This window comes from Gopherus flavomarginatus, chromosome 1 (assembly GCF_025201925.1).
Source record: "Gopherus flavomarginatus isolate rGopFla2 chromosome 1, rGopFla2.mat.asm, whole genome shotgun sequence".
Classification (NCBI taxonomy): domain Eukaryota; kingdom Metazoa; phylum Chordata; order Testudines; family Testudinidae; genus Gopherus; species Gopherus flavomarginatus.
Genome location: NC_066617.1, coordinates 129,142,900 through 129,166,807, shown reverse-complemented (window position 1 = coordinate 129,166,807; position 23,908 = coordinate 129,142,900). Strand labels below are relative to the sequence as shown.

At 44.9% G+C, this 23,908-nt stretch overlaps 2 protein-coding genes across 2 annotated transcripts in view; both read left to right on the top strand.

Moving 5' to 3' along the window:
* The window catches only part of ITPR2 (inositol 1,4,5-trisphosphate receptor type 2), a 366,766-nt gene that overhangs the window by 24,239 nt on the left and 318,619 nt on the right, over positions 1-23,908 (top strand). The window lies entirely within an intron of this gene.
* Positions 15,166-16,620, top strand: LOC127058999 (zinc finger and SCAN domain-containing protein 20-like). Its single transcript, XM_050969585.1, has 2 exons — positions 15,166-15,723; positions 16,433-16,620. Exons 1-2 carry the CDS (start codon positions 15,201-15,203, stop codon positions 16,555-16,557), a joined length of 648 nt encoding a protein of 215 aa, XP_050825542.1. The 5' UTR covers positions 15,166-15,200; the 3' UTR covers positions 16,558-16,620.

Here is a 23,908-nt window from a genome sequence, read left to right as displayed (position 1 = left end):
TCTGTGCATGATCTATTCTGCCGGAAACCTGCCTGTTCATCTCGTAGCTGTGGATCGACGGCATCCTTCATTCTCTCTAAGAGGACTCGGTTGAAGACCTTCCCTGGCACCGACAGGAGTGTGATTCCTCTATAATTGGCACAGTTGCTAAGATGTCCTTTCTTGGGGATTTTGATGAGATATCCCTCTTTCCAGTCTACCGGAATCACTTCTTCTTCCCATATCTTCTCAAAGAGGGGGTACAGCATTTCCACTGAAGCATCCAGGTCTGCTTTCAGGGCCTCTGCTGGGATGTCATCAGGTCCAGCCGCCTTCCTATTCTTCATCATGGTGATGGCTTTTCTGATCTCATCTCTGGTTGGTTTATCGCAATTAATTGGGAGGTCCTCGTTGGCTGGGTTGATATCTGGTGGATTTGGTGGTGCTGGTCTGTTCAGGAGTTCCTCAAAGTGCTCCGCCCATCTGTTCATCTGTTGTTCTATTCCTGTTATAGACTTTCCCTGCTTGTCTTTAACGGGACGTTCTGGCTTGCTGAACTTTCCAGACAGTCGCTTGGTAGTATCATACAGCTGTTTCATATTACCGCTGTATGCTGCCTGCTCCACTTCTGCTGCCAGTTCATCCACATACTCTCTCTTGTCCTTCCTGATATTCCTCTTCACTGCTCTATGGGCTTCAGCATACTCTTTTTAAGCTTTGGCCTTTGCTGCTCTAGTCCTGCTGTTATTGACTGCTGCCTTCTTCTTCTTTCTGTCTTCTATCTTGATCAAGGTCTCTGCTGTGATGCACTCTTTCTGCTGGTGTTTCTTAATTCCAAGCACTTCCTGGCATACTAAGTGTCTGTCTCTCTCACTTTCTGCCATGTGTTTAGTACACTGTCTTCCTCTTCCTCAGACCGATCCTGTAATACTGAAAACTTATTCTTCAGCCTCAGTCCAAAATCTTCCTTGGTCTTATGGTCCTTCAGAAGGCTGACGTTGTACTTCACTCTTCTGTCTGACGCGTCTATCCAGTTCTTTTTCAGCTTCAGCTTCAATCTGGCCACCACTAAGTGATGGTCGGACGCCGCGTCTGCTCCTCTTCTAACTCTAACGTCCTGCAAGGATCTTCTGAACTTCTTGCTAATGCAGACATGATCAATCTGATTTTCTGTCATGCCTGCTGGTGATACCCAGGTACTCTTGTGGATCCGCTTGTGAGGAAAGATGCTACCTCCTATGACCAGGTTGTTAAGTGCACACAAATCCACAAATCTCTCTCCATTCTCACTCATCTCTCCCAGAGCGTAGGTCCCCATGACTTGTTCATATCCTGTGTTGTCAGGTCCAATTTTGGCATTAAAGTCTCCCATAAGGATGATGATGTCTTTGTCTGGGAGAATCCCTAATATTTTCTGGAGTCTGTTGTAAAAATAATCTTTTGTCCTCCTCTTCGCTGTCATTAGTTGGAGCGTAGCACTGAACAACATTCATCTTAATCCTCTTCATTTTAGTTCTGAAGGATGCTGTGATGATCCTGGGACCATGTGCCTCCCAACCAATCAGTGCTCTCTGTGCCTGCTTGGACAACATGAAGCCTACTCCCTGTGTGTGGGGTGCGTCGCTCTCTTCATGTCCTGAATACAGCAACAGCTCTCCTGTCAACAGTCGTCTCTGTCCCGCTTGCGTCCATCTTGTCTCGCTAATGCCTAATAGGGTCAGGTTGTTGCTCCTCATCTCTGCTGCAGCCTGCGCCGTCTTTCCTGACTCGTACATGGTCCTCACGTTCCATGTGCCTATGGTAATCCTCCTGGTTGCAAGAAGGGTAATCGGCTTAGTGGCTTCCTCACGGCTTTTACCACCCAGCGTCATGCATCTTCGAGTTGAAGACCTTTCTTTTTCCAGGGTAAAAGTCTCTGTTGTCTCTATTGTTGGTGTTTCTGTAGCAGGTTGATTTATTTTACGAGGTGGAGTTGCTAGCCCCACACCCAACCCTCCTCCTTTATCCTGACTTGGGACAGGCAGATGGCCCCAAAGGACCTCTCTGGTGGAGTTGTGAAGTTCATAAGTGAGTGGAATTGTGATGTTAGAGGTTATTCATCAAGAGATGAGGCCTGATAGTTTTCCAAACCACTAATTGATCTGAAAGGAGTGAACTGGTCCAAAGTACACCTTAACTATTTCATTAAATCAGGCCAACAATATCTCACAGCTTCATGTAGCTTGTATCTGCTCTCAGGTCTGCCTGGAGCTGGAGCGGAGCCGGAGCACAGCTTCAAAGGCTGGCAGACATAAATATGTAACTGTGTCTCAAACTCATCGCTGACAGAGAGTCATACAGCCTGCAAGCAAATGGTGTGTCAATTTTGTACTGAGGCCTGCAGCCAAATCAGAGATCCAATGTTGCCGGAAATATGTTGGCAATCACCATCTCAGACACAAACATTTTGAATCTGGCTGATAATAGAATAATAAACATTTGAGAGGGCTTTCTTAGCAGGGGGGCCAAACCTTGATTGATACTGCTTGACTGACACAGTGCCCTCGGATAAGGGGCGGGCAGAGGTATAATAATTTAGCAATCGAACTGTTCCATGGCAGTGTACGAGAGTATTCAAGACAATATATTGCGAGGTTGCTGGAACAATTTGTATCATAGGGGTGCTGAAAGCCTTTGAACCAACAGTAAATCTTGTATATGGTAGAAACCGCTTCAAGCCAGGGGGTGCAGCAGCTCCAGCACCCCTGATGTGTTGCTTTCTTGGGGGAGAAGAAAAGTTTGTGTAATCAGTATGCAAAGCTCTGCTGCGGAGAGGGCTTGAATGGCTTTTGATTATGCAATGAAATCTAGAAGAGTGATTAAAACAATGAGCTGATATTGGGTGGGGTGACTTTAGCTGTAGTGAAGAGAGAGTACAGCATAGTTTATTTTTTGAGTACACATGAATGACTTGGGGAATTGTAACCAGGGTGATTAGAAGGCTTTTAACCTCAGTGCTCTAGGCAGTCGTATAGCTACTTATAATGGTATCTAGCAGTCCAGAAAGGGGTATGGAACTGTAAGGAAAGGATTAGAATAGTCTTGCACTTCTGAACATCATTGTACAATATTAGATTGACTTCCACAAGGCTGTTTTTAAAAGGGGGCTGCGTACATTAATTAGCTTAACTAGAAACTAGGTTTAAACTTTGGTACACTCTTTTTTGGCCTCTTCTTTGTAGAGAAAGGATCCAATAACACTGTAGCCTTGCTAGCACCCTTAGGTGTGACTGTGGCAGGGCTGGCTCTAGGTTTTTTGCCGCCCTAAGCAAAAACATTTTTGGCTGCCCCCCAGCCCAGCCCTGGGCTCCCTCCTTCCCTCCCACCCACCAGGGCCGGCTCTAGCAATTTCGCCGCCCCAAGCACGGCAGCACGCCGCGGGGGGTGCTCTGCCGCTCGCCGGTCCCACGGCTCCAGTGGACCTCCCGCAGGCGTTTCTGCGGACGGTCAGCTGGTCCCGTGGCTCCGGTGGACCCGCCGCAGGCGTTTCTGTGGAGGGTCCGATGGTCCCGCGGCTCCGGTGGAGCTGCCTCAGGCATGTCTGCGGGAGGTCCACCAGAGCCGCAGCCATGCCTGCGGCAACTCCACCGGAGCCGCCTGCCACCCTCCCAGCAACTGGCAGAGTGCCCCCTGCGGCGTGCCGCCCCAAGCACGCGCTTGGCGTGCTGTGGCCTGGAGCTGGCCCTGCCACCCGCACTCCCCTGCTGTCCCAGCCCTGGGTCACTGGTAACTGCCAGGGCAGGTCATTCAGCAGGAATTTTGGATGTGCACAGAACACAGACAGGATTGGTTTCCATATGGTTACAGAACTGCAGTAAAGTGGAACAATTTTCGGCTTGTGTGATTGGAGGATATCTGGATGCATATTATAAGACTGTCCTCCATAAATGAGGAAAAGTTGAGGTGCCTTTATTATTCTTTTGTTCTACTCTTTATTTCTATGGGGAATTTGCCAATGCAATATCACTGTCTTCCTTTTAAACAAATAAAACTATTGGGGAAAAAAAAGGGCGGGGGAGCAATAGCTGTTGAAAATAGCAGTTCCAGTCCTAAAAACCACTGGGAAGCATTTCTTGCTGCTTCATTTCTTATCCTACTTTTTTCTACAGCAAGTTACAATGGATCAGTGTATTTGATTTGGGAGAAATGAAGTAACAGCTGCCCAAATTGAGCTTGAGCACTCCTGAATTTTGAGGTGTTCAAATCTGGAAGGCAGGTGCTAGATTCCCTTTCTGAATATTAGCTATATCTGAAAAGGAAAAGTCAATTTCTGTTTCCCTGGCTCAGAAGTGGAAATCCTCCTACGTGCCTGGTACTGTATCTAAAGCTGCCGAAGTCCCCTAGCAGAGCCTCCGCTCCCTTACTTTTCATCTTAAATTCTAGTGGGATCCATGTACCTCCCTTGCTAGGCTTCAGATAGAGAGGGGAACTGTCCATTTAGTCCACCCAATTCCTTCTTTGGGGTCTGCAAGGTGAGGTCACACCAGTATCTCTAATGCAGTCTGGAGAAGTCTTCTGAAGGGAACATCTGGGGCAAAGCCTTCTACTCCTTGGGCACACTTGTTCCCCATTCACAGTGCCACCCCTTTCGACTCGCACCATGGCTCAACTACCTTGCTCCCTACCCCTCACTTTTCTGTTGATAGTTGCCAAGGGATTGCTGGGAAATGTAGTTCTTTCCCTGCTCCAGGGCCAGCTCTGTAGGCAGGGAGCTATGCAAGGAACTACAGCTCCCAGAGTCCCGTGGGTTCTCAGCTCCCATACTGGATTCCCAGCTGCTCTGTGGCTCCACTTCTGCAGGGTTGTGAGATGGGAGGAAGTGAGTTTAAAAAAAAAAAACGATGCCCAAAATTATGCCCCCTGGAAATGTGCCATCCCAAGCACCTGCTTGTTTTGCTGGTGCCTAGAGCCGGCCTTGGACTACAGAAACCAAAAGGGTGTGGATTTCACCCTTTGAGTCCTAAGGTTGAATGCAATTGTCTTTAGGAGTACATGTTGGAATAGAGGAGCTGAGTTAAGTAGAATAAGTTGAAAAGTGGCATGTTCCCCAAAAAGTCTCAATTTTTTCATTGAAAAATTCAGAATTTTTCTATCTTTAGACCAGCTCTAAGAGTTATTGGTTTTTATTGTGTGTTTGTACAGTGCTTAGGACAGAGGGGTCCTGGTTTATGATTCGGGTCCCTAAGTGCCACCATAATATGAATAATAATAATTATTGACTCATTTCTTGCCTACTGCTCCTCTTTCCTTCTTTGCTGTGGTCCTGTGGCCCTCTGCACCCCAGGTCTATCTCTCTCCCTATGGCTCCTCTCCACTCCCTACCTGTCCCATGTTATGATCACTGCTCTCCTTCCTTCTCCCAGTAGGTAATGAACCTTCCACATTCTTCCTGCCTCCTCTGCCAGTGTGTCCCCTTCCTTGGCCTACCTTCCCAAGCAGAAAACCTCCCCTAGCTGGTTTCCAACTTGACAGCATGTGGGCACCAGCTATTGGTCACAGGTTGTTCACAATGGCAGGCCAACTAGGAAAGCAGGTGGCTCCTTGCAGGGACATCTAGGGCTCTGTGTAAGGGATACAAATAAATTAACCGTGCCTCTCAGTGGCTAGAAAACTTCCTTTCTGCTGGCCCAAACTAAGCTGGCCAGTGTTTTAATAGGTAGCAGAGTGAATGGAGAGTGGGAAATGTGCTTTTCTATGTATGCAATAAAAAGAAATGCAATATACTGAGTGAAATAAAGTTTCCCCAGCACATTACCTTGTAACATTTTTTTTCATCCTGTTTCTCTGTTCCAAGTCCTTTTTGGAAGATCTGTGCTGATCACTGATTCCTTAGGAAACACTGAGAACGTTCACATTAGAGTTTGGCCTGGTGACAGCTTGCTAGTTTTGCTGCCAGCTGTTTGAGGCTCAAGTTTCTCAGCTACAGTGGTGGGGATCTGGTACTTGGAATAGGATGAGGGGCCTGTGAGCATCACGCTCCTCCAAGTGCTACAGGCTACTGAAGTGCTTAAAGTAGATTGATGAGAAGCTCTCAGTTCACCAGCCAACAAGGAGGGGGAGCTCGGTGTGAGGGGAGAGGAAGGGAAGCTTTTTGCTTTGTTTTAAGTAGATGAAGAGGAGCTGTGCTCCTCTTGCTCCTGTTTGTCTTAGCCCCTGGCCGACAAGAGCCAACTGGAGCGGCACCCTGCTTGCTGTCGAGGGTGTGGGAACAAGAAAATGGCTGGGAGTAATGTTTTGCAGAGTAAAATATTCGCCATGTTTCCAATGCTGGTTGTGCAAAAGGCCTGAGTCAGAGCTCCCAAAGTTATGAGATTGGTTTAAAAATAATGGGATTTGAAAATAATAAATTCTGAATTTTTTTTTCCTTTGGTTTTTGAGCCTCTATGATGTGCTTGCATCACGTTTTCATTCTTTTCTGAACAACCACGAGGGCCTGAAACTTAAAAAAAAAAAAAAAATATATATATATATATATATATAAAGCTGAGATTCCTGCGTATTTACTTGACTCAGGAGCTAAAGCATTAAGAAATTCTCCTAGGGCTCATTCACATTGAGTTTGGGTCAGCCCCCATCAGATGCTGTTGGTTTTTCCTTTGATTTATAAAATATTTTAATTGGCATATAGATAAAGACAAACTGGACTGTAGGCAAATACTCATTAGAACGTATTTGAAATAATAATGCGTTCAACTATATAAGTCATGATTTACACAGGGAGAGGTCAGAGTCCTCTTGAAGGACCTCCCAGGTTTGGGGCAAGACTTGGTTTCAAAAGGTTTAAGTAGGCTGTGCATTTTATGTGGACTGTGCCATCGGTGTTAAGAGGAAATGAATGCAAAGCAATAATATACCGATCAGCAAGAAAAAAGTGGACTCCGTTCATTCATTTACTGTACCACTGAAGTACAGGCTTTGCAAAGGATGGCATCTTAATTCCTCTTTGGTTAACCCTCCAATTAGCAGTGAGCTGTTAAAGAACTCCAGGAGTCTTTCCAGGTAGGAAGTGATTATTTGCACTCATCTGTGGTCTCTTAGGAGGCCAGTTGAAACACTTGTGAAGAGGGCTGAAAGTGTTCAGGTTTGAGTTGAAAGAAAGAGAGAATGCTGGAAAGCCAGAGGAAACATGAAAGCCTTAAAAACAAGGGGCCAAATTCATCCCTGTATAACCAAGCTTATAGTGAAGCTTCTCCTTAGTAGCTGGTTCTTGCTTTTGGAGAATTGACAGCACAGCCATAACATCATTGTTCTGCACAGTTAACACTGAGTCATAGGACTGGTATGTTACCTGATGGTAAAAATGCCTGCAGCAAGTCAGCACTCTTGCTCTCATTATTGTTAGCATGAGTGGAACTGCTAAACCACTGGTGGGAAAATTGCCTATAATTCTTAAAGGGACACCATTAACTTGGAATCTCATCAGTTTAAGAAGTGAGTTGCAATCAGTATTTATTATGAAACCTGCCAATATATCATTATGAAAGTGTATGGTATGGTATTTTTTAAAATGTTCTGTCTCACTAGTTGCTGTGTGAAAGACCCACACAAACAGCAGCACAGACTGATTAGTGGCAAAAGAGACTTAGTTAAACTTTTTCTTTCCCCTTATATTTACCACTGTTGGTAATTAATGGGTGCCCTAGTGCAGTGGCTCTCAACCTTTCCAGACTACTGTACCCCTTTCAGGAGTCTGATTTGTCTTGTGTACCCCTAAGTTACACCTAACTTAAAAACTACCTGCTTACAAAATCAGACATAAAAGTGCAGAAGTGTCCCACACACTATTATTGAAAAATTGCTGACTTTCTCATTATTACCATACAATTATAAAATAAATCAACTGGAATATAAATATTGTACTTGGTTTTCAATGTATAGTATATAAAGCAGTATAAACAAGTCATTCGCTGTATGACATTTGTTCTGACTTTGTAGTCTTCTGTCCTTGTGCACCCCCATGTTCATCCTTATAATATGATTGTGTGGTATCTTATGCAAAGTTTGTCATGTCAGGTGTCTTCAGAAGGCTCATGATGAACTGAGCATTGTTGTTATGGAAATTTTATAGTAATCGTTGTTATAGGTTGTAATTTCATGTATATTAATTATAGGGCTGAAAATGTGTCCTCATGGCTTAAAGCAAGCCCGGGCAAAAACTTCCCAAGAGCAGAGGGGTAGTTCACACCTCATCAGGGCATGTATGGGACAAACCCATCCCAGCCTCACAGGAACAAAGGATGCTGGCCTAGGCAACAACAAGGGATCTGTTGGACCCTTGAGTGAGTCACCCCCCTTCCCTTGGTCAGTTTGGGACTGTGATGAGGTAATGCTCTCCTGACTGTGAAGTGTGGGGAGGGGGGTGAAGCCAAGAGGAGAGAAAGAACATGATAAAAGGGAGAGATGTTTGCCATGCTCTTCCTCTCATCCACCTCCATCTGCAGACACCATACCAAGCAACTGAAGTGCTGATCAAAGGGGAGAGCCTGGCTGAAGAGCAACCAGCCAGACTGTGGTGAGAAGCATCTAAGTTTGTAAGGGCATTGAAAGTGTTAAGATCAGCTTAGATTGCGTTTTATTTCATTTGACCAAATATGACTTACTTATAGTCACTTAAAATGTATTGTTGTAGTTAATGCATCTGTTTGTTTATTGTACCTGAAGCAGTGCATTTGGTTTGAAGTGTGTCAGACTCTCCTTGGGATAACAAGCCTGGTAAATATCAATTTCTTTGTTAAACTGATGAGCTCATATAAGCTTACAGTGTCCAGTGGGCATAACTGGACACTGCAAGACAGAGGTTCCTAGGGTTGTGTCTGGGACTGGAGATATTGGCTACTGTCATTTGGTTGTACAATCCAAGGAGCAGCTTACATGCCAGAGGCTGTGCGTAAACAACCCAGGAGTGGGGGGTTCTCACAGCAGAGCAGGGTAAGGCTGGCTCCCAGAGTTGAGGATTGGAGTGACCTAGCAGGCCACTGGTCCAGATAACACCAGGGGAATGTCACAGTGTACCCTGTTGTAAAATTAGGCAAATATCTAGTGAAGTAGATGTACCCCCCTGGAAGATCGCTGCATTTCTCCAGGGGTCTGCATATCTGAATAACCACTGTCCTAGTGTAGGCAGCTGTCTGCTGAAGCAGATCTGGAGGACATAGTGTTTAAAACACCAGCAGCTGCCAGAGCCTTTCCACAACAGCACCTCCATTATTGCTGCCACCAGCAATTATTCCTATTGTGATGAGAAAATTTAAGAAAGGATCTAATGTATAATCAATTAGATCTTGTTTACAGGAGAATCAGTGGAACTGACTATATACAAATGTAGAAAACAAACAAAGGGTGGGGGGAAGGGATGGGATTTTGTTGTTACAGCCTTCTTAGGGGTTACTTGTAATAACGGGGATATACGTACAAAGATTATGGTATTTCTCTAGTGGGGAGCTGCTCTACAGGGGTCAGTATGACTGGTCTCTTCACACTTCGAATGACTATCGGTTGCTGAAGACTAAGAAGGGCTTTTTCTTTAGTTCACCAGATCATTTTGTGGCGTGAATTCCTCCACGTGCACATTTTACTCTCCTGCTCAGAATAGGAGGAGAACAGACTGCTCTGTATGAAGGTTATTTCTGTGTTCCCAAAGGGGACTGTTTGTCTAGAGCAGGAGGAGTAGGAGTTCTAGCTTTTGAGAACTACTCCTGCATGTGCCGCTGACATACTCTGTTCATGGCTGTCAGTACCTTAGCCTTACAGGGGTGTTCTGAGGCTAAACTAATGTTTGTAAAATGTTTGCTGTGATTATTATGTATTTCAGCAGTGACTAGAGGCTGCATTGTGCTAAGCTCCATAGATATGTTAGGAGACAGTCCCTCACCCAAAGAGTGTATGGTTTAAATAGAAAAGACAGATTAAAAGGCAGGGAAAAGGAAGGATTTTTATCTCAATTTTACAGGTGGAGAACTAAGGCACAGAGATATTTAGTGACTTGCTCTGGGTCACACACGAAATCTGTTGCAGAAGCTGGATTTGAACCCAGATTTTCTAAGTGCTTGAATAACAAGACTATCCTTCCTCCTTCATGCCTTAAGATCATTGTTCAATGATCAGGCAGAGAGAGGCTGGTTGTGGGTGGAGCAGAGACCTCTGAGGGCTGCTCCAAGTTAATGGGAGAGCAACTCTGAAATGATCTGGAACAGCTCCCAAAATGATCTGCCAGTAGGAAGCAGGCTCACCTTACTTCAAGAACAAGTAAACAAAGTCTCTATGTAATTTCTGCACTGTTTTTTGCCTGGAAGGCAATTTTTTTTTCTGACGCAGAAGAAACAGGAAAGCAAAGAGAATCTGCAAGTTACTTGGCACAGCCATTAAATAAATGTTTTAAGCATTTGTCATTGCAAGGCAAAATTTTAAAAGTCTCTTGTTTAGGAAATTGAAACGTGTTCACGTGTGGGGTTCTTCTCCTTTTGAAAAGTGTGCATAATTCCCATTCACATCAATGACAGCTGGACATATATATCAAAGAATAAATTGACCTCTTTCAGTGGATTCTTGCAAAGCAAATCATTGCTCGTGGAGGCAGAAACAAATGCTGAAACCAGAATTTGAATTACATGTCTGATACTGCTTATGTGATTGCTGTTCGGTTAAGTTGCAGGCTGTCTAATTCATCAGAAAGCCAGGCTGGCTGAAACAGACAGCTAAACTCAAGAACCTTTGTCCGCAGGGGACCTCAGGCTTGGAAAGGTTCTTGTTCCAAGTGTTAAGGCCCAGATTTGCTCTCCCCATTCCTGGCAGGAACAGTGCATTCTGACAAACTGAAGAGAAATGAATCTGTAATAGAGCTAAAAATTAAAATCTCTACAAATTATTTCAAGTCATCCTAGCAGCCCTGTTTCTAATACTGGGAAGTAGCAGGTATTTTGTTCTTAGATACTGTTGTTATTAGAAGAGAGAAAAGTAGCATGTAGTCCCTTAACTTGTACAGCAAGATTTTCAAAGGAACTCAAGTGTTAGGCACCCAGCTGGGAGTTGGGTGAACACAAGAATGGCCAGACTGGGTCAGATCAATGGTCTATCTAGCCCAGTATCCTGTTTTCTGACAGTGGCCAATGCCAGGTGCTTCAAAAGGAATGAACAGAACAGGGCAATTATCAAGTGATCCGCCCCCTGTTGTCCATTCCCAGCTTCTGGCAGTCAGAGGCTTAGGACCACCCAGAGCAGGGGGCTGTACCCCTGACCATCTTGGCCTTCACAGCATCCCTGGCAATAAGTTCCACAGGTTATACACCCAATGCACAGTCATCCTTTTGTTTGTTTTAAACCTGCTGCATATTAATTTCATTGGGTGACCCTGGTTCTTGTGTTATGTGAAGGGGTAAATAACACTTTCCTATTTATTTTTCCCACACCAGTCATCATTTTATAGACCTCTATCATATCCCCCCTTCAGTCTCTCTTCCAAGCTGAACAGTCCCAATCTTTTTCATCACTTCTTGTAAGTAAACTGTTCCATACCCTTCATCATTTTTGTTGTCCTTCTCTGTACCTTTCCCATTTCTAATATACCTTCTTTGAGATGGTACTGCATGCAGTATTCAAGGTGTGGGTGTACTATGGATTTATATACTTATATTTTCTATTTTATTATCTATTCCTTTTCTAATGGTTCCTAACATTCTCTTTAGCTTTTTTTTTGACTGCACATAGAGCAGGGAGGTGGTAGTTTGCAGATGGTACAAAATTACTCAAGATATTTAAGTCCAAAGCAGACTGTGAAGACTTACAAAGGGTTCTCACAAAACTGGGTGACTGGACAACAAAATGGCAGATGAAATTCAATGTTGATAAATGCATATTGGAAAACATCATTCCAACTTTACATAAAAAATAGTGGGGGTCCAAATTAGCTGTTCCCACCCAAAAAACAGATCTTGGAGTCATTGTGGATAGTTTTCTGAAAGCGTCTGCTTAATGCAAGGCAGTGAAGAGCCATGTCCCCTACAGGTAGTGTTAAAAGCTGCTTACTCTAGGGACAAAATTAGATTTTTAGACTTTTACACTACAGATGCCATACTCTGGTCTGCAGAACTTTTATTATTGGTAATGATGCAAAATAAAGAAGGAACCCAGCTTGACTCTCAAGTCTCGTGCTAGATTCCAGAATTTTTTTTTCCAGTGAGAGCTGAAAACTCAGTTTAAAATTTTGTTTCGCTTTGTCTGTGTTTTATTTCTGTTGTAGAAATCGTTGAGCACAATAAACAGAGGACTCCAAAAGATGCTTGTAACAGAGTTATGTGGTGAGATTAGGAGTGCACTTTAAGCAAGTGTACTTGCACCCTGGCATCTCCGGCTTTGTGACGCACTTTTGTGTCAGTGCAAAGCTTTTCTATTGTTTCTCTCCTTTGGCATGTGCCTCCTTTTTATATTTAAGTGTGAATGCCTTAATTAACATATAAGGTCACTTTTTTGATCAGTGACCAGATTATGTTTTTTCAGACCTTTTCTATGCAGTTTGTCATTGTAAACCCTATTTAACTAATCACAGCCTTTCAGTTTCTTCCAGGTAACATTTAATACTTCAAAGCAATTGTTTGAACCTGGAGTAGATGTTTAGCAGTTACAGGCATACTGCTTTAGGAAATGCCTAACAAAAATAATTAATTCTCCTAATGTGACTGTCTGGGCTGGTTTTGGAATATTTTTCAGTTATACTTATGTTTTTTCTCTCTCTCTCTCTCTCTCTCTCTCTCTCTCTCTCTCTCTCTCTCTCTCTCTCTCTCTCTCTTCCCCCCCCCCCCCCCCCAAGTTCTCCTTGAAATCTTTCTGAATGGTTAGCCATGAAACAAGATTCAGGGTGGGAGTCTTTAAAAAGCTCCCATGTCATTTAAGAGCACAAGTCCTACTGATGGTCTATGTTTCTGAATCACTTAGGTACTTTTGAAAATTCAGCCTGCAATTAACAGTGGTCACAATCTTAAAGTAATTGTATGTCTTCAGTAACTTCTTCATATTGAATGAACAGGGTTCTGTTTGTCACAGCATGCATGTTAGAAGTCCTGGGTTACAAAGTTATCATCAGTAACTGTAAAGAGGTAGAGTAAAAGGTACATATTAAATCTTGATGTTCTCATTTCCATGATTAACTAAGCATCCTTAACATTGTGTCCACATACAGCCAAATCCTGCAGTTCTTAAACAAGTTTTGTAGTCAGTAGGAATCTTGCTTGTATAACGACTGAGTAAAGGGATTGCAGCAGTTAAGTCAGAGATTTTTGCACGTGTACCTTGGAAATGACTAAAATAGAGAAATGATTTGTAGAGTACCACAGGTGTACATGGTGCTTTGCCAAACACACACAAAATATAAGGTGCCTGCCTTGAAGAGCTTAAACCCTCCATCAAATACTGTATGTGGGACAACAGTTCAAACTGAAGAAGTCATGTAGACGCAATCCATGAGCAGATGTTTGAGTTATATATGGAGAATTATATATCCATTGAGATACAATATATTTCAATAGTGCAATACAGAAAGGCTTTAAGATCCCACTTTTAAAATGTTGGCTTGGAATTACTCAGTTTCCGAGCTCAACTGTAATGTAATGAGAATTAATATTTTTTGGCAATCTTTCCTGCAGATTTCCAAAGCTTTGCTTCGGTTTAACTCACAGCTTAGGTTTAACTCTCAGCTCTTGCTGTAAGTGAGGAATAGTTTAGCAACCTTAGCTTAAGGTTAACAGAGGGGTTTTTGCTCGGTGTTAGTATCTTTTGAAACAAACCGTTTCAGCTAAGAAATATACCCATGCATTATGAGACATATTTAATATGTTTTCAGGGAAGACTTAGCAGCTTTGTTTTGAGGGACATGTTCTCAGGGCATAAGTATGTTAGTGTGTGTTCTTTGATCACTGCAAATCTGGTGATTGATACTGTGCTCTGAATCTGCACAGTCATCAGTCTAATCCTACTCCGTGTTAGACAGATGTTCTGTTGGTAGAAGAGAGCCTGAGAAACTTCTCACCCATGCCCGGCATCCACAGATTACGCTGCACAGGATAAGCTGTCAGCATTCTTGTTAAAGCTGGGAGAGGGGCCTACTAATGTGCTTCCTGATGGTCCACGGTCCCAAGAGTACATGGTCAGGTAGGGTGACCAGATGTCCCATTTTTAAAGGGACAGTCCCATTTTTGGGGATTTTTTTCTTATATAGGCCCCTGTTGCTCTTCGGCCCCTGTCCTGTTTTTTCACAGTTGCTGTTTGGTCACCCTATGGTCAAACAACTTGGGGATGTGTGCAGGCACCCGCCCCATCTGCACGTAAGCTGAATTTGGCAGCAAGTGTGTGTGTAGGAGCTATGCCAACCATAACTATATATTGAGAGGTATCATGATTCCCTTGTACACATGAGGAAGCAGTCATGATAATTTAAATTACTTACCCAAGGTGTCATAGTAAGTCAGTGGCAGAATTAGGGCTAGAATCTAGAATTCTGGTTCATGCCTCCTACTGTAAACATGGCATAACACTACCCAATTATTATTAATTAATTTATATTATTCATTTACATAATCTGTTTTCAGCACCATGTTTATAACCAGTCTCATAAACAAATCCCTGAACATTTTACAGTCTAAAGGCATAAGTGCGTACAGCACAACACAAAAAAAACAACAGAATGACTTTAGGATGTTATAGCTGGAATTGTTCATGGAACAACTGTTTTTCTCTGGTACACAAGTTCACAGGAATAGTGACTGGTAACAAGAATGTTGAAATTTTCCTTGCATGGTCAAATCAGAGGCCATGGCTACACTGGAGAGTTGCAGCGCTGGTGAGGGGGTTACAGCGCGGCAACTCAGGATGTGGCCACACTTGCAAAGCACGGCCAGCGCTGCAACTCCCTGGTTGCAGCGCTGGCTGTACACCCGATCGTGCCTCGAGTGTAGCGATTCCAGCGCTGGTGATCCAGCGCTGGTCAGCAAGTGTGGACCCCACCAGCGCTTTTATTGATCTCCGGGGTATAAGGAGGTATCCCAGCATACCTTTTAAGCCTCTCTGGTAATCCTGCACACTCTACTGCCCTGGGCTCAGCTGACCCCACCTTTAAATGCCCCGGGAATTTAAAAAATCCCCTTCCTGTTTGCTCAGCCAGGTGTGGAGTGCAATCAATCAATCAATCAGCGACCATGCCTCCACACCCCAGAAGAGCCCCAGCATGGAACAGTTCCGAGCTGCAGGACCTCATCAGTGTTTGGGGTGAGGAAGCTGTGCAAGCACAGCTGCGCTCCAGCCGGAGAAATTATTATACCTATGGGCAGATATCACAGTCCTTGCTGATAAGGGGCCATGAACGAGACGCGTTGCAGTGCAGGGTAAAAATTAAGGAGCTGCGCAGTGCTTACTGCAAAGCCCATGAGGGAAATCGCCGCTCAGGAGCTGGCCCCACGACCTGCCGTTTTTACAAGGAGCTGGATGCCATACTTGGGTGTGACCCCACTGCCAATCCGAGGAGCACGATGGAGAGTTCAGAGGAGGGAGAAGTGGGGGAGGGCGTAGAGGAAGCCGAGAGTGAGGCTACTGGGGTGGAGGGAGACACCCCAGAGTCCCAGGAGGCATGCAGCCAGGAGCTCTTCTCAAGCCAGGAGGAGGCTAGCCAGTCACAGCAGCTGGAAGTTGCTGGTGAGGAAGAAGCTGAGGAGCGTGCTCGGGGTAAACAGATTTTATGTTTTGGGAGAGGACGGTTTGGGTTATGGCTGCCTGCATGCATGCCTAAACGTGGAATAGCCCATTGATCTGCTCTATCACGTCTCTGTAATGGCCTCGGTAATCTCTTGAAAAGTTGCAGCCAGAGTGTGGGCAATGTGCTTTCGCAAGTTTATAGGGAGAGCCACCGTGGTCCTTGTCCCGGTCAGGCTAACTCGTCCGATCCACTGTGCAGCGAGGGGTGGGGGGACCATGGCTGCACACAGGCAAACTGCATAGGGGCCAGCAGGTCGCCAGCACCGCGGTGCGTTCCGGTCTCTCCCCCCACCCCCCCCCCCCGCCAGCAGGTCGCCGGCACCGCGGTGCGTTCCGGTCTCCCCACCCCAGCAGGCTGGCAGTTCCGCGGACCGCCCCCCCCCCCCCGCCAGCAGCTCGCCAGCTTCATGTTCCCTACTGTCCCCTGTGCAGGCCACCAGCTACCTCCTCTACCCAGTGCAGATAAACCCCAGTGAGCCATCAGTCAGTTCCCCCTCCCAGGTGAAGTCGGGGCAGAAACACTCACCCCATTGCTCGCCATGCCTTCGCTTCCCTGGCCTCTCTGTGTTATGTTAGGTATGTGGGAATGATGCTACAAAAAGTCTACAAACTCCTTCACTGTGTGATAATAAACAATGTAGCCTCTGTGTATTACATGTTTCTATCTATGTTTTTTTAGTGACCTTGACTAATGTAGCCGGATCACCGGCCTCACGTCGGTTGCAGAACTTGAGGAAAAAATCCGCAAAAATCAAAAGAAGAATTGATCAAAGCAGTTATGAATCACTACAACAGAGAAAGTAGGAAGACACAGGAATGGAGAGAGAAAATGTAAGAGTGGAGGCAAACACAAAGCAGGAGAAAGGAATTGGCTACCAAAAAAACCTCAAAGCACATAAGCCTCCTGGCTCGCCAAACTGACTCTTTTTCGAGTCTCTCGTAGCCATGCAGGCAGATCTGTAACCCACAACCCTCCCAAAGCTCTCTTTCTTGTTCCCCAGTATTTGCACAAAACACCTTTCTCCAGTAGCCAGTTTCTTATTACCCACAGCTGCCCCCAACGCCTGTACGATCACCTATCAGCCCTGATAACTACAATCCTTACCCTGTGCACTCCACCCCCATTACTCTGCAGCATAGTAATCCTGAAGTGCAGCAGACATTGAACAGCAATCCAAACAGGACATATTCAAACCTCTGAATGTACAGTCCACCACCCTAACCCCCCTGGCCTTTTATGTACTGTACTTTGAATAAAGGATTTTATGGCTTTTACAATACTTTTTATTATTGCAGAAAGTGGTAAATATTGTACCCCAAGGTAGAAAGGAGCACAGCAAAGGCACCAAACGTTATTGTTGACTGTCAGCATCAAATTGCTCCCTTAAGGCATCCCTAATCCTTGAAGCCCTTTCCTGGGCCTCTCTAGTAGCCCTGCTCTCTGGCTGTGCAAATTCAGCCTCTAGGCGTCGAACCTCGGAGGTCCATTCCTCACTGAATCTTTCACCCTTCCCTTCACAAATATTATGGAGGGTACAGCACGCGGATATAACAGTGGAGATGCTGCTTTCCCCCAAATCTAGCTTCCCATAAAGACACCTCCAGCGCCCTTTCAAACGGCCAAAAGCACACTCCACAGTCATTCTGCACCGGCTCAGCCTGTAGTTGAACTAGTCCTTGCTCCTGTCAAGCTTCCCTGTATACGGTTTCATGAGCCAAGGCATTAAGGGGTAAGCGGGGTCTCCAAGGATCACAGTGGGCATTTCGACGTCCCCTACTGTGATCTTGCGGTCTGGGAAAAAAGTCCCGGCCCTCAGCTTCCTGAACAGGGCACTGTTCCGAAAGATGCATGCATCATGCACCTTTCCAGGCCATCCTGAGTAAATGTCAGTGAAACGCCCACGGTGATCCACAAGCGCTTGCAGAACCACGGAGAAATACCCCTTGCGATTCACGTACTCTGATGCCAGGTGGAGTGGGGACAGAATAGGAATATGCGTCCCATCTATTGCCCTTCCACAGTTAGGGAAACCCATTTGTGCAAAGCCATCCACAATGTCCTGCACGTTCCCCAGAGTCACAGTTCTTCTTAGCAGGGTGCGATTAATGGCTGTGCAAACTTGCATCAGCACCATTCCAACAGTGGACTTTCCCACTCCAAACTGGTTCGCCACCGATCGGTAGCTGTCTGGAGTTGCCAGCTTCCAGATTGCAACAGCCACCCGCTTCTCCACTGGCAGGGCAGCTCTCAATCTTGTGTCCCTGCGCTGCAGGGTAGGGGCGAGCTCATCACACAGTGCCATGAAAAGTGGCTTTTCTCATCCGAAAGTTCTGCAGCCACTGCTCGTCATCCCAGGCTTGCAGGATGATGTGATCCCACCACTCAGTGCTGGTTTCCCAAGCCCAAAGGCGCCGTTCCACGGTGCTGAGCACGTCTGTTACTGCCACAAGCAATTGAGTGTCTTGAGCGTCAGGCGTTTCAATATCATTGTCTGACTCCTCACTGTCACTTTGCAGCTGAAGGAATAGCTCCACTGCCATGCATGATGTGCTGGCAACATTCATCAGCAAGGTCCTCAGCAGCTCAGGCTCCATTTGTAACAGAAATCTCAGAAATCGCGCTGCAGACTCACAATACTGCCAAAATGCTCGGAATGAGTAGCAAAGCACCACGGGGCGTCGGAACAGGAAGCGGAAGGACCCGCACACTTCCTTCCCCTTCCCACAAGCCACAGCGCCAAAATGGGACGAGGTGCTCTGTGGGATAGCTGCCCACAATGCATCACTCCCAACAGCGCTGCAAGTGCTGCAAATGTGGCCACACTGCAGCGCTGGTAGCTGTCAGTGTGGCCACACTGCAGCGCTGGCCCTACACAGCTGTACGAACACAGCTGTAACTACCAGCGCTGCAGAACTGTAAGTGTAGCCATGGCCTAAGAGGTGGCTGCTCTTGCTCTATTCTACACTTTGTTTCTGCTGCCTTGTTTCCTTGGTATTTGATATGCTTTTGCAGGTCACTTTGAATTCTAATCTCAATATGGTAAATGCAGTTCTTAATCTGGCTCAGATACACTACGCTTGCATTGCTCTTTTATATAGCAGAAAGTATATGCTTGATGATCACCTATTTAAGATGCTTTGACAAGTGCAGGGTATTTTTAGGTGTGTAGAACTTTCTGTGAAGAGCTGGCATTTATTTAATAGCATGTTGCAATCTGGGCTGTAATAAATTTGCATTTGTAGCAGTTTTAAAAAAAATGCTTCCAAAATAAGTGGCATAAAATTACTGCAGTCGGAGGTAGCAAAGACCTACAAAATCAGGTTCTCTAGCCTATTTCCTGTGCAGTTTACTCGGACATGTAGGTTATGTTGTCACACTGTCTGGAATGGCTCATGACTGAGAGTGCCTCCATCAGGGCAGTCACCCCAAACTGGTGGTATGTTTGTTCTATAATTCGATTTCACCAACTCAGTACCGAATGTGAACTTCCAAAGTTCTACAATAGTCTTATGGAGTCACAGACAGTCCCATTAGACACTCCAGTCTTTCTTGACACCTGGGCAAGATGGACTATGTTATAAATGGTCCAATCATCATACACCATGACCACTTGCTTTGAAATGCACAAGAATTAGCAATTTGCTGTTAAAGTTCTTCATTTGCATTACACAAGGTTTCTTTCTCATTTGATGGGTTTAGTTATGTGGGTATGTATAATGTAAATGTTTGCTATTACATTATACCAGGTTACAGGTAAGTGAAAACTGCATACAGCATCTGATTAGTTTTCATGAAGTTTCAACACGAAATATATTCCTGTATGGTTAACAATCTCTCTGATTTATATTTAAAACGCAAGTGAATTGGCCTGGCTTCCAGCTGTGAGTTTGTTAGTTCTCTGCTGACACCTAGGCTTTGCCCAGAACAGGCACTTGTCTTACCAGCATATTACACACATTTCTCAGATGAGCTTGTACGGAACTCTTTGATGGATTTTTGATAGTTAAAACTGTGACCAGGAATACTAATCTGGATTATGTATTGGGGTAGCTGTGTTGTTCTGTATCCATGCATCTGAAGAAGTGAAGAAGCTTATGCCCAAATAAATCTGTTAGTCCTTAAGGTGCCACCGAGCTTCTTGTTGTTAATCTGGAATGTGTTTGTGTGTGTGTGTGGTTAATTACAGATCTTGGTGGAGAGTTCTCATTGTAATGTCTTACGGTATGGAAATATACAGTTAAATCACCAATTAATGTAATTCTGTCCTATAGTGACACTAGGGGAGAGGGAAGAAAATTTATTTTTAAAAATCAGTTTAATTTAATTGGAAATGGTTATTGCTAGGTGTGATGACAGGGCAAAATTAGGGTGGTTTGGCAGCCTTAAAACCTACGAAGATTTTAGGCTTCACAAGCTTTTTACTGGAGGCTTATTTTTGAATTTTTCAAAACAGCCAGAGGCCCTCACTGCTCTACTCTGGTAAAAAGCCCAGTTCCATTGGTTGCCCAAGGCCCAGCATGCATTTGAGCAGTTGAAGCTTGCCTTCACCACCACTTCAGTATGGTCCACCCAGACATGATACAAGTTTTCACTGAGGAAGCTGATGCATCTAGTACGGCAATCGTGTCAGTCCTGTCCCAAAGGCACATAACCAAGCAAACACTTCACCCCATCGCCTACTACTTGAGGATGCTTACCCTGCTGAGCAGAAGTATGAGATCTTGGACGAGGAGCTCCTGACAGGTAAGGCCACCTTCAAAGAATGGTGATGCTACTTGGAAGGGGCCCATCATCCAGTTAAAGTGTTTACCAATCATAAAAACCTGGAGTACCTGCACAAGGCCAAGGCCCTAAACCAGGGACAGCTTCAGTGGGCCCTATTTTTCTCCTGGATCAGCTTTATCTTGACCTCTGTCCTGGAACCAGAAATTGCAAGGCAGACATTTCCAAAGATATGGCTCCAACCCAGGAGGCCCTGCTCTGGAGTCAGCCCACTTTTTCAAGTTGTATAATTTCCTCAGTGTGAGTTGCTGCTAGGACCTGCTCATGCTCATTTGGTCTGCTTCTGTCTCCAGAATTCCACCCAATGCGTTGGCCATTATAAACAGAAAACCAGGAAGGGAACACGTTCCTAAGAAACACTGCAGCTGTGTTCCCCCCAGACCTGTCAGAATGGCAGTTTTTCAACTGTGCCATGCCTCCACCCTGGCAAGACACTTAAGGTGATAGAAAACCTGATGATTAATGTCCTGTTTCTTCTGATGGCCCCAAGTGTGCCCCACAATAGACTACTTTATAGCTTCCTGCCAGGTCCATGCCTGCACCAAGATCCTACTCCAGAAACCCTCTGATCTCCTCCAACTTTTGGACACTATATTTCAGCCCTGGGGGGCTACTTCGTTGGACTTTTGCGGGGAATTAGCAGGATCTAGTGGTTTCATTACTATCTAGACAGTGGTAAATTGCTTTTTCTAGTCTCACTTCATTCCATGCCTAGATTTACCCTTTTGGGGGAAACTGCCTGGCTCTGGATAAACAATGTAGTCTCATCTTCCTGGCCTGCCAGATTACGTCACCTGTGACTGGGGCCCCCAGTTTACTGCCTGCTTCTGGCACAAGGCCTTATGTTTATTAGTAGTCCATGCACACCTATCCCCTGCCTACCTTCCTCAGCTGATTGGCCAAATGGAAAGAATCAACCAGATCCTCTAACAATACTTACGATGCTATATCAACTATCACCAGGATAACTGGTCTTCACTGTGACCCTATGCTGAATTTTAGTACCAAAACACAGACCATGCATCCATAAGGACCACACCCTTCTTTATCAACTATGGGTGCCATCCCCAATTTCACCCACAGTTAACCACATCCTCCCCCAACCCATCTATCTTTTACCTAGTACAGCACATTCATCACATCCAAGAGGAGGTGAAGGGACACCTTGACAAGGTGAAGGAACACTACAAAAAGCATGTAGACAAGGGTAGAGAAAAGGACCTCACCTATTCCATAGGACAAAAGGTATGGCTTTCTACAGAACACTTCTGCATGGACAGACACTCTTGGCCTATGCTGGCTTCAGTGACACAGCAACCTGGTCACCTTCAAGCTTCAGCTCCCTCTATTGCATAGAGTCCATCCTGTATTCCACATCTCACTTCTAAAACCAGACACCGAGAACACATTTCCCCATAATGCCTGATCACCACTCCTACTGGTGCGAGTATAGGGTCAAGAGGAATACATTGGTCACTAAGTCCTTGACTCTAAGATCAAGATCAAATTATGGTGCCTGATTGATTGGGAAGACTGTGGCCTAGAGGAACTTGGGACCCAGTTGAAAATGTTCATGATTCCACCCTGGTTTGGGCCTTCAATAGGAGCCACCCTGAATTTGGTTTCTGTCTCAGACCATCTGGTATTCTGATCCTGCCTGACTCTTGTTCTTGATACTTGGTTCTGATCTCCTCCAGTTTCTCTTGCGTCTGACCTCCTGGTATACTGATCCAGTTGATATTCTCATCTCATGACTGCGGACTCTGGCTCTGACTACTATGCTTGGCTGCCCACGACCCAACCATGACACCCCTTTAAATAAAATGCAAAAATAAAACTCATGGCAACTTCAAAACAACAAGTGGTTTTAAATCAAAAAGTCAATGCTTTGAATTGAAAATGTCAAAATGAAAAGTTTTGACTTCTTGGCTTGGTTTTGCTTAAATTTTTTTTTTTTTTGGCCAAAATCAACATGAATTCACAAAATGTTTTGGTTGACCTGAATCCCCATGTTTTTCCCCCCAAAAAGTTTTGATCAAAAACTTCCACCCAGTTCTAGTAACAGGTTCCCTTTGTGAAGGCGAGGAGATTGCTGATGGTCTGGTGGTTGGGAGGTGTTCTGTGTGTTTGGGTGTGGATGGTGACGGGGGTAAGGGTGGAGCAAAAGAGGTCCTCTATGGAGAGGAAAGTTTTTGAGGGCAGGTTCTTCACATGTGAGAAAGTTATGGGGAGGTTGTCTTGGAGACGTGTCTTGAGCATGGTTTGTCCTTGGCTATGCTTGTGGTTAAATGGTCCAGCTGCACCTGTTGCAGACACACACAGTCAACAGTGTCCCCTCTTCCTGTGCTGACAAGGCTTATGCTGATTGGAAAATGAGTGAGTGAAACCATAACGATAAGGGCTAAGAGAGTGAAAGCTGAGCAGCTGAGTGAGGAGGAGACTTTTAGTCGGTCTGTTTTTGTGTACCCAGCTGTTTGAGGAGCAAGGTTTACTACTCAGAGTAAGTAAAGATATCAAGTCTGTGCATGTCCTGGTGACTTTAATAGTCAAATATTTGATGCTTATTTATTTTGTTGAGTGTATTTAATTTCATCTTATTTTGTGTAATTTAATCTTTGTTTTTAACAATACAAGATTCAGCAAAGATTTGAGGTTAAATTCTTCTTTGTGTAACTTCAGTGGATTTAAATCAGAGATGAATTTGGCCTATGAGATATCCAAGGAGCTTAGGAAAAGTCTCTACAATTCATGAAATCCGTCGTCATATTTTTTTCGCATAGAACTCAAGTTCCTTATGGCTTCCAGAATATGTGTGTGTTTCAGTAGCAGTTTTAATTAACTACACAGCTACAATAAAAATTCCTAGGCCCTTTCACATCATCCATAAGTCCCTTAAAGTCTCTGATGTGCTTATGTTAAGGATGTGCCTTCAGTCGGTAAACAGGACATAACTGGCCCTGTGCATTTTGGTAGGTCATGAAAACTGCCACTTCCCCAGCACGTTTTCCTTACCCCCAACCAACCTGCTCCTCTCATCATTAACCATTCCTGCTTTTATTCCCATTCCAGCTCCCCCCACCACTCATTCTTGCCCCTCTCACATACACCTTCTCACTCTAGCTGCCCCATGTGCATATTCCTTCTCCTTATTATTCCCATACCCCTACTCCTGCATCAAATCCCACCTCTTAACAGACTCCACCTCTTGAAACAAAATTCCTCCCTTTACACATCCCTGCTGAAATTCTCTCGCTGCCCCCTCTTGCTGCTTTCCTCAATAGAGAGACGGGATTTCACTCTGGACTTGTGTCAGAATTCCAGCGGAGAAGGTGGTCGTTGGGAGTGGGGGAGAAGATTGGAATTGTTTCTTAG

Coding starts and splice junctions, on each gene's coding strand:
- LOC127058999 (XM_050969585.1), top strand. CDS start 15,201: ATGCCTCCACACCCCAGAAGAGCCCCAGCATGGAACAGTTCCGAGCTG. Junction 15,724..16,432: donor AGCTGAGGAGCGTGCTCGGG/GTAAACAGATTT, acceptor ATGTTTTTTTAG/TGACCTTGACTAATGTAGCC.